The sequence below is a fragment of the Condylostylus longicornis genome, unplaced genomic scaffold (genome assembly GCF_029603195.1).
Source record: "Condylostylus longicornis isolate FDR11 unplaced genomic scaffold, ASM2960319v2 ptg000010l, whole genome shotgun sequence".
NCBI lineage: Eukaryota > Metazoa > Arthropoda > Insecta > Diptera > Dolichopodidae > Condylostylus > Condylostylus longicornis.
In genome coordinates, this window is record NW_026577979.1 from 18,669,587 (window position 1) to 18,681,578 (window position 11,992).

At 30.5% G+C, this 11,992-nt stretch overlaps 2 protein-coding genes across 4 annotated transcripts; one reads left to right on the forward strand and one right to left on the reverse strand.

Annotated features, from left to right (window-relative positions):
* Positions 1-1,774: 1,774 nt before the first annotated feature.
* On the reverse strand, positions 1,775-3,085 carry LOC129618946 (piggyBac transposable element-derived protein 4-like). The gene has a single exon (XM_055533981.1). The coding sequence runs from the start codon at positions 3,083-3,085 to the stop codon at positions 1,775-1,777; it is 1,311 nt and encodes a 436-aa protein (XP_055389956.1).
* Positions 3,086-6,063: 2,978 nt separating this feature from the next.
* On the forward strand, positions 6,064-11,051 carry LOC129618834 (uncharacterized). Of its 3 annotated transcripts, none has more exons than XM_055533848.1 (6): positions 6,064-6,318; positions 8,815-9,878; positions 9,930-9,980; positions 10,055-10,180; positions 10,243-10,487; positions 10,726-11,051. In XM_055533848.1, the coding sequence occupies exons 1-6, from the start codon at positions 6,233-6,235 to the stop codon at positions 10,819-10,821; spliced, it is 1,668 nt and encodes a 555-aa protein (XP_055389823.1). In that variant the 5' UTR covers positions 6,064-6,232; the 3' UTR covers positions 10,822-11,051. The 3 variants fall into 3 exon arrangements, with proteins under 3 accessions (XP_055389823.1, XP_055389824.1, XP_055389825.1); XM_055533849.1 differs by having other exon boundaries at positions 8,815-9,875; XM_055533850.1 differs by having other exon boundaries at positions 9,280-9,878.
* Positions 11,052-11,992: the final 941 nt, after the last annotated feature.

Consider the following 11,992-nt stretch of genomic DNA (forward strand, 5'->3'; position numbering starts at 1 on the left):
TATTTTTAAACATTATTGCAACCGATGAGACTTGCATGTGATTTTCTTCAATTTTAGGTACCTCGTAGTGACTAATATTATTCTTAATAATTATTGCAGTGCCTCCCTTGGCCTTATTTTCCGGATGCTGGGTGTGGTAACACGTAAATCCTCTTATATTTAAGTAGCTTTCCTTTGTAAAGTGCGTCTCAGATATTAAGCCTACATCAATTTTTTCATCATGTAAAAATATTTCAAGTTCGTGAATGTGGTGTAAAAGGCCATTAGCATTCCATGTCATAATTCTGATTGATTTCGTCATTTCTTATTAATTCTAGAGTTTAATTTATTTTCTATCGAGCTAATTCTATTATAAATATTTATTTCAGATTTTTTCTGTTCGTCTAGTTTGTTGAGGATCAGGATTAGAGTGTTTTCAATGTTGGATGTATCGTATCTTTGATATGTGCTCGCAGCCTGAGCATAAGTTCGCTTATCTTTTAGATTAGAATTGATGACTTGATTAATCTTGTTAACATTATTATTTATGTTAGAGTTTTTATTAGAATTACTGGTATGAGCTTGTGGAAGACTATTTGCACTTGGAAGATTCCTTGATCTAGAAGCTAGGTCTCTCCTTTTCTGTAGGTCTTTGGCTATTTTACAGCCCCTATAGTTTGCTGGATGGCTGCCTCCACAGTTGGCGCATGACGCAGGAACATCTCTTTTGCGTGGGCAGTTGTTAGAGAGATGGCTGTTACCACATTTGACGCATTTTGGATCCTTTTTGCAGAAGTTACCCGAATGATTGAATCCCTGGCATCGCTTACACTGAACTATAGCCTTACTTGTTTTCTTAACAGGTTCAATTTTAACTATAAGATTTAGTATTGACCTTATTTCGTAAATTTTTGTTATATTTTCACTTCTATCAAAAGTCAGCATGAAAAGAGGCAATTTCTTTTTCTGTAGAATAAGTTCTCCCCTTTCATCGACAACTCTTTCGTTTTTAATTATATTTACAGCGTCTACAATCTTAAGACCTTGACTGGTGATATCCTCAATGATTTCATTTCTATCACAACTCCAATGGAGACCCCTGGCCATAACTCTAAACGGTCTCTCATTTTTATCCTCGTAAGTAAACCACTCGATCTTTTCACTTTCAAGTTTTTTGACCAGTAGCCTATAGGATTCAGGGGTGTCTGGGTTAACTTTCCACACGTTTTGGTTTAGTGAAGTAATTTTATAGTTTTTTATATTCGAATCTAGCAACATTTTAACTTTATTATAATCTTCGATCCCAACAAGGTTTATAGGAGGTGGCTTCCTTTCCCTAATTTGCTGGAGATCATCCCTTTCACTGCTAGTAATACTAGCTCCATTATTAGTTTGGACTTTATTAGTATTATCTAGGAATTTAACCCGAAAATATTGTATTTAAATAAACTTAATGAGTTATTAAGTTTATTAACATTATTAACAGGAATATTAGTTTTTTAGTCCAACCTACACAGTTTTTTAATTTAACCGTTTCGCTCCGACTTTTATAAAACCATCTCTGCAAATTTTCCTTATAATAAATATAATCTTACTTACCCAACGAACACATAAATTTCTGGATTTTTTTTTAAAATGTCCTGTTCAGGATTTACAGTCCTGGGATAAAAAAGTCCCAGCAGCCTTTTTGCTTGGGACATTTCTATCCCTGCAGTTTAATGGAAACAAAAATTTAAATCAGAAATTCAAAATATTTATTGATTAATTCATAGAATTTACATGAATTTTAAAAAAATTATGAGTGACACGGAGTGAAACAGTTTTTGCAAAAAGCTAGATCACAAGCCTTACACATTTGTCGTGTTCTACTTTCTTTTCCCTTTCTTTTGCAGCCTTCACAACGACGTCGCATAGTTCCAAGAATTGGTAAATGATCACCAATATTGTTAAATAAACGTGCACGCTTCGAATTCCTTCCGTCTTTTCTAGTACGCTTTATCGCCGCAGATTTTCTCCCATTAGCTATAAGTTGTTCAGACAAATCAACAAGAAAATCTTTAAATGGTTTTTTTTCTCTGTGAATTTCAGAATAAACAATCCAAGCATTTACTGCACAGGTCATTATTAGCCGAAAAAAAACTTTTTTCCACCATTTTGTAGATTTTCTGTCCAAATCATAGACGCCAACCATTTTGTCTGCCAAGTCAACACCTCCCATGACATAACGGTAACATTTTATAATGTCTGGACAAGGCACATCTAACTTTTGACCATCTTTCATTTTACGTTTTACAGTTCCAACAGTATTGGTATGGCAATTACTTAAAACCAATACCTCCTTCGTATCTTGCCACTTCACAGCCATTGTACCATGTTGATTACTTTTAAATATATATTCACCCCTTTCAAGCTTGGCGGTTATTTTTGGAAGATCCTTTCGATTTGCGATACATGTTCCAAGGGCTGGATAAGGGAGAGTATTTACCAAATGAACTGATGTGAAAAATCGGTCAAAACATAGAGTAACATCAGTTTCGGTAACAGTTTCCATTAATTTATTCACAACACGCTCTCCAAGAGTGCCATGTAAAGATCCGGTTTCCTTACCAGAATAAATGTTGAAATCATAGGTATAGCCAGTCAAAGAATCGCATCTCATCCAAATTTTAATACCACGTTTAATTGGTTTTAATGGCATATACTGTTTCATAGAAGAACGCCCCAGAAATTTGGTCATGCTCTCGTCTATACTCTGGAATGGGCTATCTTGCCGCATTTCTCGGAAAGTTTTTTTACAGCAATTAACAATATCATCCATGTAATAAGTTTTTGGTGCATTTGAAGGCTGTTCTACGGGGGCGAAGTACATTTTTGCCATCAATATTTGAAATCTGTCCCGTGAAATTGCTTCTTTTATTGCCAGATTTTGTAACGACTTTTTTTTGGACCAATAGTCAGATATAGCTGGTACACGATTGTAGCACATTATAAATGTACAACCCAAAACTATCATTATTTCTCCGTAATCAGTGTCCTTTACAGAACTACGATTACTCTTAGATGATCGATGAATTTCTAATCTTTGATTAGTGCATTGCGCGATCATCTTAGATGATCGATGAATTATGTGCATTGCGCATAAATCTTAAAAATACATCTGATTCAGTATGATAGCGAGATACTTTAGGACTCAATGTACATTTACGAATCTGCGAAATATCTTTTCTAGGTACAAAATTCATCGGCGGATCCATCCAAATATTAATATTATTTACAGGTATTTCAGCTTCTGTTGCAGATTCAACCGCTGCTACAGATTCAGTTGCTGTTGCAGATTCATCCGCTATTGTAGGTTCAGCTATTGTCGGAGGTTCAGCTGCTGACGCAGGTTCAGTTGCTGCATCATCTCCTGTTATTAACGGAAATTCCTCATTATGTGAACCCGTATCAGATTCAGAAACATCTTCAAATTCAGAAATATCTTCAGATTCTTCATCTAGTTGCGACGGGGCGTATAAATCATCAGATCCGTCAGAAAAATCAGCCTCAGAACTATCTTCTTCCAATTCTTGTTCTATTTCATGTGGTTTCATTGATTTTCTTGCCATTTTGTAATTATACCTGTTAAAATAATCAATTGTAATCACACAATTTGGCTAAGTTGAAATTGTACATATAAATTTCCGATTGATTAAAAAGTCTGCTGGGATACAAATAGCCCGTTGTAAAATACTGCTGGGATATTTTAATCCCACATATACTAAAATTGTACAAAAACCACCCTAAAAACCAAAATAACTTACCTTTTTTACGAAAACTATAACAGAGAACACTTTTATTTTAAATTTGCACTTGTTCTTTATCACTTATCACTTTTTTTTTTAAAATATTGAACTAAATTATTCCTCCGATGTGAATCAAACCGCCAATAAAAGCCAACTGTCAAAAACCTATTTATTTTTTTGAATGAAAATGATCGATAATGCAGTCAGGAACTTATAAAATACGTTTTGGTAAACTTTTATCCCGAAATAAATACATATTTTGCTTATCCGACTTTTTTAAAAAATGTGTGGGATAAAAATATCCCAGGAGTAGTGAAACGGTTAAAGGACACCATTACAAACAATAAAAGAGGTGTTGTGACCGTACGAAATATCACATTTCCGCTTTTCAAGGAAAATGCAGTATTTCATAGTACGAAAACGTAAACAAGCTATGTGTTTTTCCAAACATAAACAAATAAAAAGATAAAATTAAATTAAATAAACAGGGAATTAGATAAAATTGATAAAGCAATAAAAAAATAATTCAGTACAAACATTTCCGCGAAATTTCCAATTTTTTTATTGAATTCCTCAGCGACTTCGAAATTCCCAAAAATTGGCAAATTCTTAACGATTTTGGCATTACTGTGCTTAATTTGACAATATCATTGTTTAAAGCCAAGGTATACAAAAACAAGGCAGTGTGCAAAATTATTGACAGTTATCTGTGACGTCATAGGACACAAATAAAAGAAGTACTATTACATATTGAAAGAAAAATGGCAACTATCGTAAAATAACATGTTGTAATTGTTTTAGTTTATTTTTTTTTCTAAATTTTGTCTTTAACTTATTCGGTCTCATAATTTTGTTATTTCCACTGACATATTGATATTGATACCTAGCTTGGGCTTTTGCAAATATTTTTTCTATAGGTTTGCAGATCATACTGTTTTGTTTTAATGGTCGGTTTTTAATTTTTTGTTTGTCCGTTTGTCAACTTTCTTTTTAATGATAATATTTCTGGATCCTTAGTATTTCTAAAATCCATCTAAAAAGTAGAAATAAATTATAATAAAAAAGAATACAAAATTTTTCAATTGAAATTTGTTTATATTTCGAGTTTAAGAAGCCATATTTTCAGTAATATCTTTTATCATTCATGGTTTAAGAGTAATTGTCGATAAAACTAAGGGTATTGTTTTTGATTAATACTTATATTCACCCTTATTGTATGCGTAGCTTAGTTTGAAATTCGTAGAATTCTACGAGTGAGATTCACAATAAGGGTGATTAATATCCTTTTATTAAATTTTTGTCGTTCCTTCTTGTTTTTCCTATTGGTTCGACATAAATGTTTTTTTTTGTTGCATTTTTTAAACAAGAATCTGATTCTACAAAATGATCTGACAGCATTCATATAACGCTGCTTATTTATAGTATAAGCTCATACAGTGCATTCTACTTTGTGCAATGTGGGGAATCTTAAAAACATAAGTAAATTGTTTTACTGTCTTTCTACCCTCACAATTCCTAGAGTTTTTTCCCATATTTAATTTTTTATAAACACAATGTCACTTAATAATTTTTGATAGTTTTATGCATTACCCAGCATTTACACGTACAAGTTACTTGCAAGAAAGTTGCAATACATACAAAAATTTTACTAACACATTGAAATATTTCTACTTGCTTGTTTACTTGCAGTTCAACTTGCAAGAAAATTTTGCTGCCAGTAATTTGAGCAAGTAATTTGACATATTGAGAAATTCACAAAAAAAAATTTGTTGCTTTGATTTTTTTTTTTTTTTTTAATTTAAAATTTTTGAATTTTGTTTTGAAAAAATTAAACTTAGCAAACTTAGCTAGTTGTTTTCTTCTCAAAGACATTTTCAAAAATTAACTTGCTAAAAGCCTACGTCATAATAGCAAGTAATTTGACATTTCGAAAAACTAATTGACAATTAATATTATACAAACTTGCATGCAAGTAACTATAACATTTAAGTACATTATAATAGACAAAGATAGCTTTTAAAACTTAATTTTTGATTGTTTTAAAAAAAATTTTACTTAATTTTTAATTTTTGCTCTTTATTTTAAGATTTCTAACAAGCAAATGAATTCCACCATATCCAGTTAGGTCACTACATAAAGTAGTCAATACGACAACTCATTTTGCAAATTGCCTTGTTTATGTATGTATATATGTGGTAAGTATGTATACATGCCGGCTTAAACCCGGCTGACAGCAATATTTTTGTAATTTCAAGGGTTTAAAGCTTTCATTCAGGAATTTATTTAAGCATTTGTCATTACTAAACAATACAATGCACATGCATCGTTGCAATGTTTTATTAATTTTATTATTAAGTTAAAATAGAATTTAACTGATGAAAATTTTTAATTCTGCACAAAAAAAAGAAATAAGTCGTAATATAAGTCGTGTATAAAACATCTGCCGTATAAAAAATTTCCAGATAAAAATGGAAGAAAGTGGAAAGTTGGGAGATATTGTTATCGAAAATAAGGAAAATTTAAGAAAAAAAAAAATCATAGAAACCAAACTAGGGTAAGTAGATTTGAAATAATGGATAAAGTGGAACAATGTCTAGTAATAAATTATCAGGGCTTCATTATAATAAGAGTTAAATTTTATTTGAAAGAAGTTTCTATTTCCTAATTTATCCTATGTCAGTACACACAAATAAGAGTTCATTCAAAATAAAATTCTTAAATTCAAAATAAATATGTACATTGTACTTCAAAAATGTGCAAGTGACGCAATCGTATTGTTAATTTTTTTTCAATATTTTGTTGGTATGTATCTATATGTATATTTTAATTGATTGACCGTTGATTAATAATATGTAGGGTTTTGTATCAGAACATCATATCTACATCTCTGACAAAAAAAGTTATGAATGCATTATTACTTAAAATTAAGCGCTTTCTAAAGCGAAAAAAAAAATAATTTTTTCAGTAGTTAAAAAAAAATCTTTGAAGAACATTATAACTAACCAAATGTTCCAAAAATTTTTTTAACAAAATTAGAATTACAATCAAAATGCACTTACGGCACTAATGTGCACATCCCAAGAGTAACGACCTCTTTCAAAAATAAGGCCATTTTCATACAAAAAATAATGCAAAACTGACCTTTTAACAAAATAAGTTTTAAATATTCCACTCCTCTCATTTTTTCCCCCTTCTTGTTATTAAATTAGAAAATCGAGTAAAAAAATAAATAATCCAAATAAAACATAAGAAATATAAAGAGAAAAAAATGTCATACTGTGATAAACAGTAAATATGTAAAGTACGTATACAGTTTTTTCTTTAATATTGTGATGTGTACATATGTATATTTGATATGTATAACAGAGTAAACCTTTTATTGTAGTATTGCCATTATTTTCGGTAAGAGCTGCTGAGATATTATGCAAAAATCTCAGCAGTATAAATGTAGTCAAATAACATTTGAAGTGGTATGAGCTTCACTTCAAAAGTTATTCGACTACATTTCAGAAGTTGTTGAAACTATAGCATTAAAATCTCGCACAAAAAATAAATTAGTCATATATGTATTACGGAATCTCTTGAAACAATGCTGAAATTTTGCATGAACAAATATGGCAATATCCTGCTCTACGACTTGGCAGTGGCCGTATTTGAAAAGCACCTCCACGCCCGAAATGGGCTGATTCAGAAAGTCCTTGACCTCGTTTCTGATTAGACTGCTGTGCTAGATAACTAAACTCGTTGCTAACTGGATAGCTGTGGCTTAACTGTCAACTCTAAAAGACGGAGTTATCTTCAGCAGGAGATATAAGGTTCCAGACACAACTCCTTTGAGACTCAATGGAATTCGCCTATACTTCAGCAGGAAGGCTGAATTTCTGGGTTTGATTGTGGATTCGAACGTTAACTGAAACTTATACATTATGGAGAGAGTAATAAAAGCAACTATTGCTTGTTCAAGAAAACCATTGGAAAAAGGTGGGGCCTGAAACCAACCATGGTATGTTGGCTATACATCGCGGTGGTGAATCTCTGGAGTGTGAAGTCTTTATGTCCAGAACAGTGTTAGATTACAGGCCGTCTCTAATGAGATGACCAAACTTTTAAATTTTCTCAAAATAATTTTCTCCAAAGCTTTACAAAACTTTGAGAAACGAAACTTTAAAATTTTAAGGGACGGTCCGAATTATTGTAGATTAAAAGACTTATTTAAATGTCCCAAAGAACCGTAAAACGCTTACAAGATCTATCGCCGTTACGAAATATAAATCCGTTGCAGAACAAATTTCCTTCCGAAGTTGCCAATAACACAAGTCCGCAGCCGCAATCTCATGAACCTGTAAAGGCAAAAATCGAGTTTTCGGTGGGAATGCACTTCTCCATAGTAGGGAAGTGTAAGTAAACTATTTTTAGCAATCTGTCGGTCTGTCGGTCGGTCATTTTGAAGAAAATATTTAACCGATTTACTTGAAATTTCATATATAAGCTTTGCTCGATCGTCCGCAAAAAGTCCTAACTTTTGGAAGAAATCAGGAATCAGCAACTGGACGTTTACTACGGGCCAAATATACATTTTTGTGTATATAAAGAGAAATAATCAACCGATTTCATTGAAATTTAATATTTAAATTCTTCGTATTGAAACAATGGAGATATAAATTTTTTAGAAAGATCAGGGCTCGAAAACTGATCTGCGGGCCGATTTTACATTTTTCACCATATCTACGGAATTGATGGAATTTCTTGAAATTTGATATTTGAGTTGTGGTTGTTACCGGAACTAACTGGCGAGCACTTCAGGGAATTCGGGTAGCACAAAGCGAAACTTTACTAAGAGCCAAATTAAATTTTTCTAGGTATGTTAATTATTAATGCTTACTAAAGCTTACTAAGGTCCTAAAAATTGGAAATAAGTATTAAACAGACATTTTTATATAATTCTGTAACACTTTCACTTAACTAGACAATACACATTGCGGTCGGTAATGTGCTGATCACATCAGATTTTTTTAACATGCATTAAAATTTTATAACTTTGATATTTCAGGGTAGATTGTAAGTTTTTGGTAGGCAAAGAACCAAATCAGAAAATATTTTCTGGGCATAAAATTATCTTGGCCATTGCTTCCCCTACTTTTGAAAGTTATTTCTGTGGAAACTTGCCTCCAGAAGACGTAATAAAAGTGCCAGATGTTGATCCGCACATATTTCAAATGATGATGGATTACATTTATTTAGATGAGATCAAAATTTTGGATATAGACGATTCAATTGATTTGTTATATGTCGCTAAAAAATATTTCATTACACCTCTGGTAAAGTTATGTACAGATTACCTGCTTCGAAACTTAAATCCATCTAATGTTTGTAAAATATTTGAATATGTTTGTTTATTTGATGAAGCTGATTTAAAAAATTTTTGTCTGCAATTTATATCTGCCAGAACTAAAACAATTCTTCTTGACGAAAAATTTTTAGAAGTTAAACCCACTACACTTTTTGACATTTTCAGCTTAAGTCGATTAAATATTGATTCGGAATTGGATTTGTGGAATGCTTTAAATAACTACGTAATTAATAATGATTATATTGCACCACTGGAACAAAACGAATTAAAAAAAAGTAATTTAGAAAAATCTGCAAAAATAAATTTTGAAGATAATAAAATTTTGGCTAATGGTGTTGTTAAAGAAAATAACAAAGATGTTGTAAGTAATGAAGAAAATTTAGAAAAATCTGAACAAGATGGAAATATTGTGAAAAATGCTATAAAACCAGCAAATGTCGAAAAAAATTATAAAAACTTTGTAATTTTGAAGCAAGCTGCTGAAAATATTAGATTTTTGACACTAACTCCGCAAGAATTTTCTAGCATGTGCATACTTCCTGAAATTATGAACGATTCAGAGGCACTTGCTTTGCTTATGAAAATTTGTAATCCAAATTGTTCTCGTTCGTTTCCGAAAGGCTTCTCTATTTTTACGACTAAACGAAATGCTCCACTGGCGCTACAAACTAATATTCAAGTTCAAAATACATTCACGCAAACCAATACTTTATATAACGATGGATGGAATAATGCACTTGGGCAGAATTCTCGCTCATTCGGTGGTAAAACTGCATATTTTTAAGTATAATCAAATTATTTATTTATGATTTTAGCGACAAACTGTACTTATTGTGGACGACAAATTTGTGAATCTTCAAAAAGATGTAAGTATAAATGCGTACTGATCAAGAATTTTTTCAATAATTTTAAAATACATACGCGGCATTTTTACTTTTAGATGATAGTGTTGAATTATATAAAAAACATTTATTGATATCCTTAGTTAAAGCAAAATGTATAAACATAAGGGATAAACCAAAATACCAAATGTGTTTTAATGTTGATGAGACTATATATCTAACAGGTAAAGTTGTGAATAATGTAATTCTCTTTGTAATCGTCATATTATTTTATTTCATAATATAGGAGTGGTCCTTCCTACACAAATGTCGGAACTTAAAAGTGATTATATTGAATGTTTAAGAATTTGTGTGTTAGGTGATCAAGACCAAATTCTAGGCCATACCAATTTCACAAAAAAATTACCGTACAGTTCGTTTTTTTCTGTATTATTTCCTGTAAGGGTGCCTATAGACACAAAAATGATTTATAAAATTGAGATTTCATATTATACCAATGGACGTTACCCGATGTACTCAAGTTTTAACGAGGTGATTAATATAAAAAATACTTGGAATGTAGCATATAGGTAGTCCATGCAGAAGTGGATTTATATTTTGTGATTTTGAAGATGTCGGTCTGTCGGTCATTGTGTGTGCGCCTCATAAAAATATATACATTTTCGCCAAAATAGACAGCAGATCTTGCGACCACTTATATGCTGACCAAATCAAATTTTATTAATTGCTAAGTCATACTATTCGCTTATTTCTGTTTTATACTTTTCAGGCTCAATATAACAATGTAAACTTTTTGTTTTTCATCGAGTTGGAAGATAATCCTTTAAGAGCAGGTTTGATAAGAAAAATCTTGTTTGAAACTTAAAAAATGGAGAAGGCATCTGTACAAAAAAAAAACAATTAAAAACTCATAAAAAGATTTATTTTGAGTTATCAACGAATTAATGATTGAAAAAAATTATTTGTATCGTTAAACAAATAGAGTAAAAATCAGCTTATAAATGTGTTAAATGTTGACGTACTACACAAAATAACATATGTAAGGTTTTGTTAATTAGTTTAATCTGAATAAAACCTGTATGTGTGTATATTTAAGATGTTTGTTTTTTTAATAAATTAGATGTTAATATCATAAGAGGTGTAATTATCACTGAGTGACAAAAAAATATTTGGCTGTGTTAATTTTGTGATACCAATACCATAAACTCTCATTCTGAGACATCTTAATATTTTTGCATTTGTTTGCATAGAAAATTTTTACAAATAACAGGACTATTGAATTTCTTTAGTCCACATATATCGCTGAGCGGCAAAATAATTTTAATTGTTGGTTAAAATTTTGATTTTAATTTAAGTTTAATGAATAATTATATTATTTGTGTTATTCTATAAAATGAAGATTTATAATTTATATTAAGTAAATTTTTTTTTTTGTTCGTAATAATTAGTATAAAACAAATTAAGTTTCTAAACATTTTTCGCGTTCTATTTACCTGTTCAAACTAGTATTTTAACAAGAGATAAATTTTGTTCTCGGAATTACATATGTTGACTATAATTATTATATTCGAAATAATAACTAAGCCCATAATTCAAAATGAATTCTTTTTACTTTCAAATTAAAATTTTTTCTAAAGTGAGAATGGGCTTAAGAATAATTATTAACTTTTGGCGTTTACAGAATTTTAAAAATGTTTCTGGTTTCTCAATATAAGTAGTTAAAAAGTGGAATCCAAAATAAAGAGCCAAAAAATTTTTGTGGGATTATAATTTTAAGTGATTGATAGAAATAAATATATAGTAAAAATTTATTTGTATACAAAATTTTAACTTTTAACTTGAAGCGTGTACAATTTTTTCAAACAAACGCACAGATGGATGGACAGAGGGAAATTAATAAGCAATTTTTCTCTTCTTTAAATCTAAGTTTTTCTGTCAGCTCACGAAATTTCGAAGTTTAAAGAGACAATGAAGAAGAAATGGAAAGAAAGTCTTAAAACGAGAAATTAAAAGTAACGAAATTAAAAAAAACTATG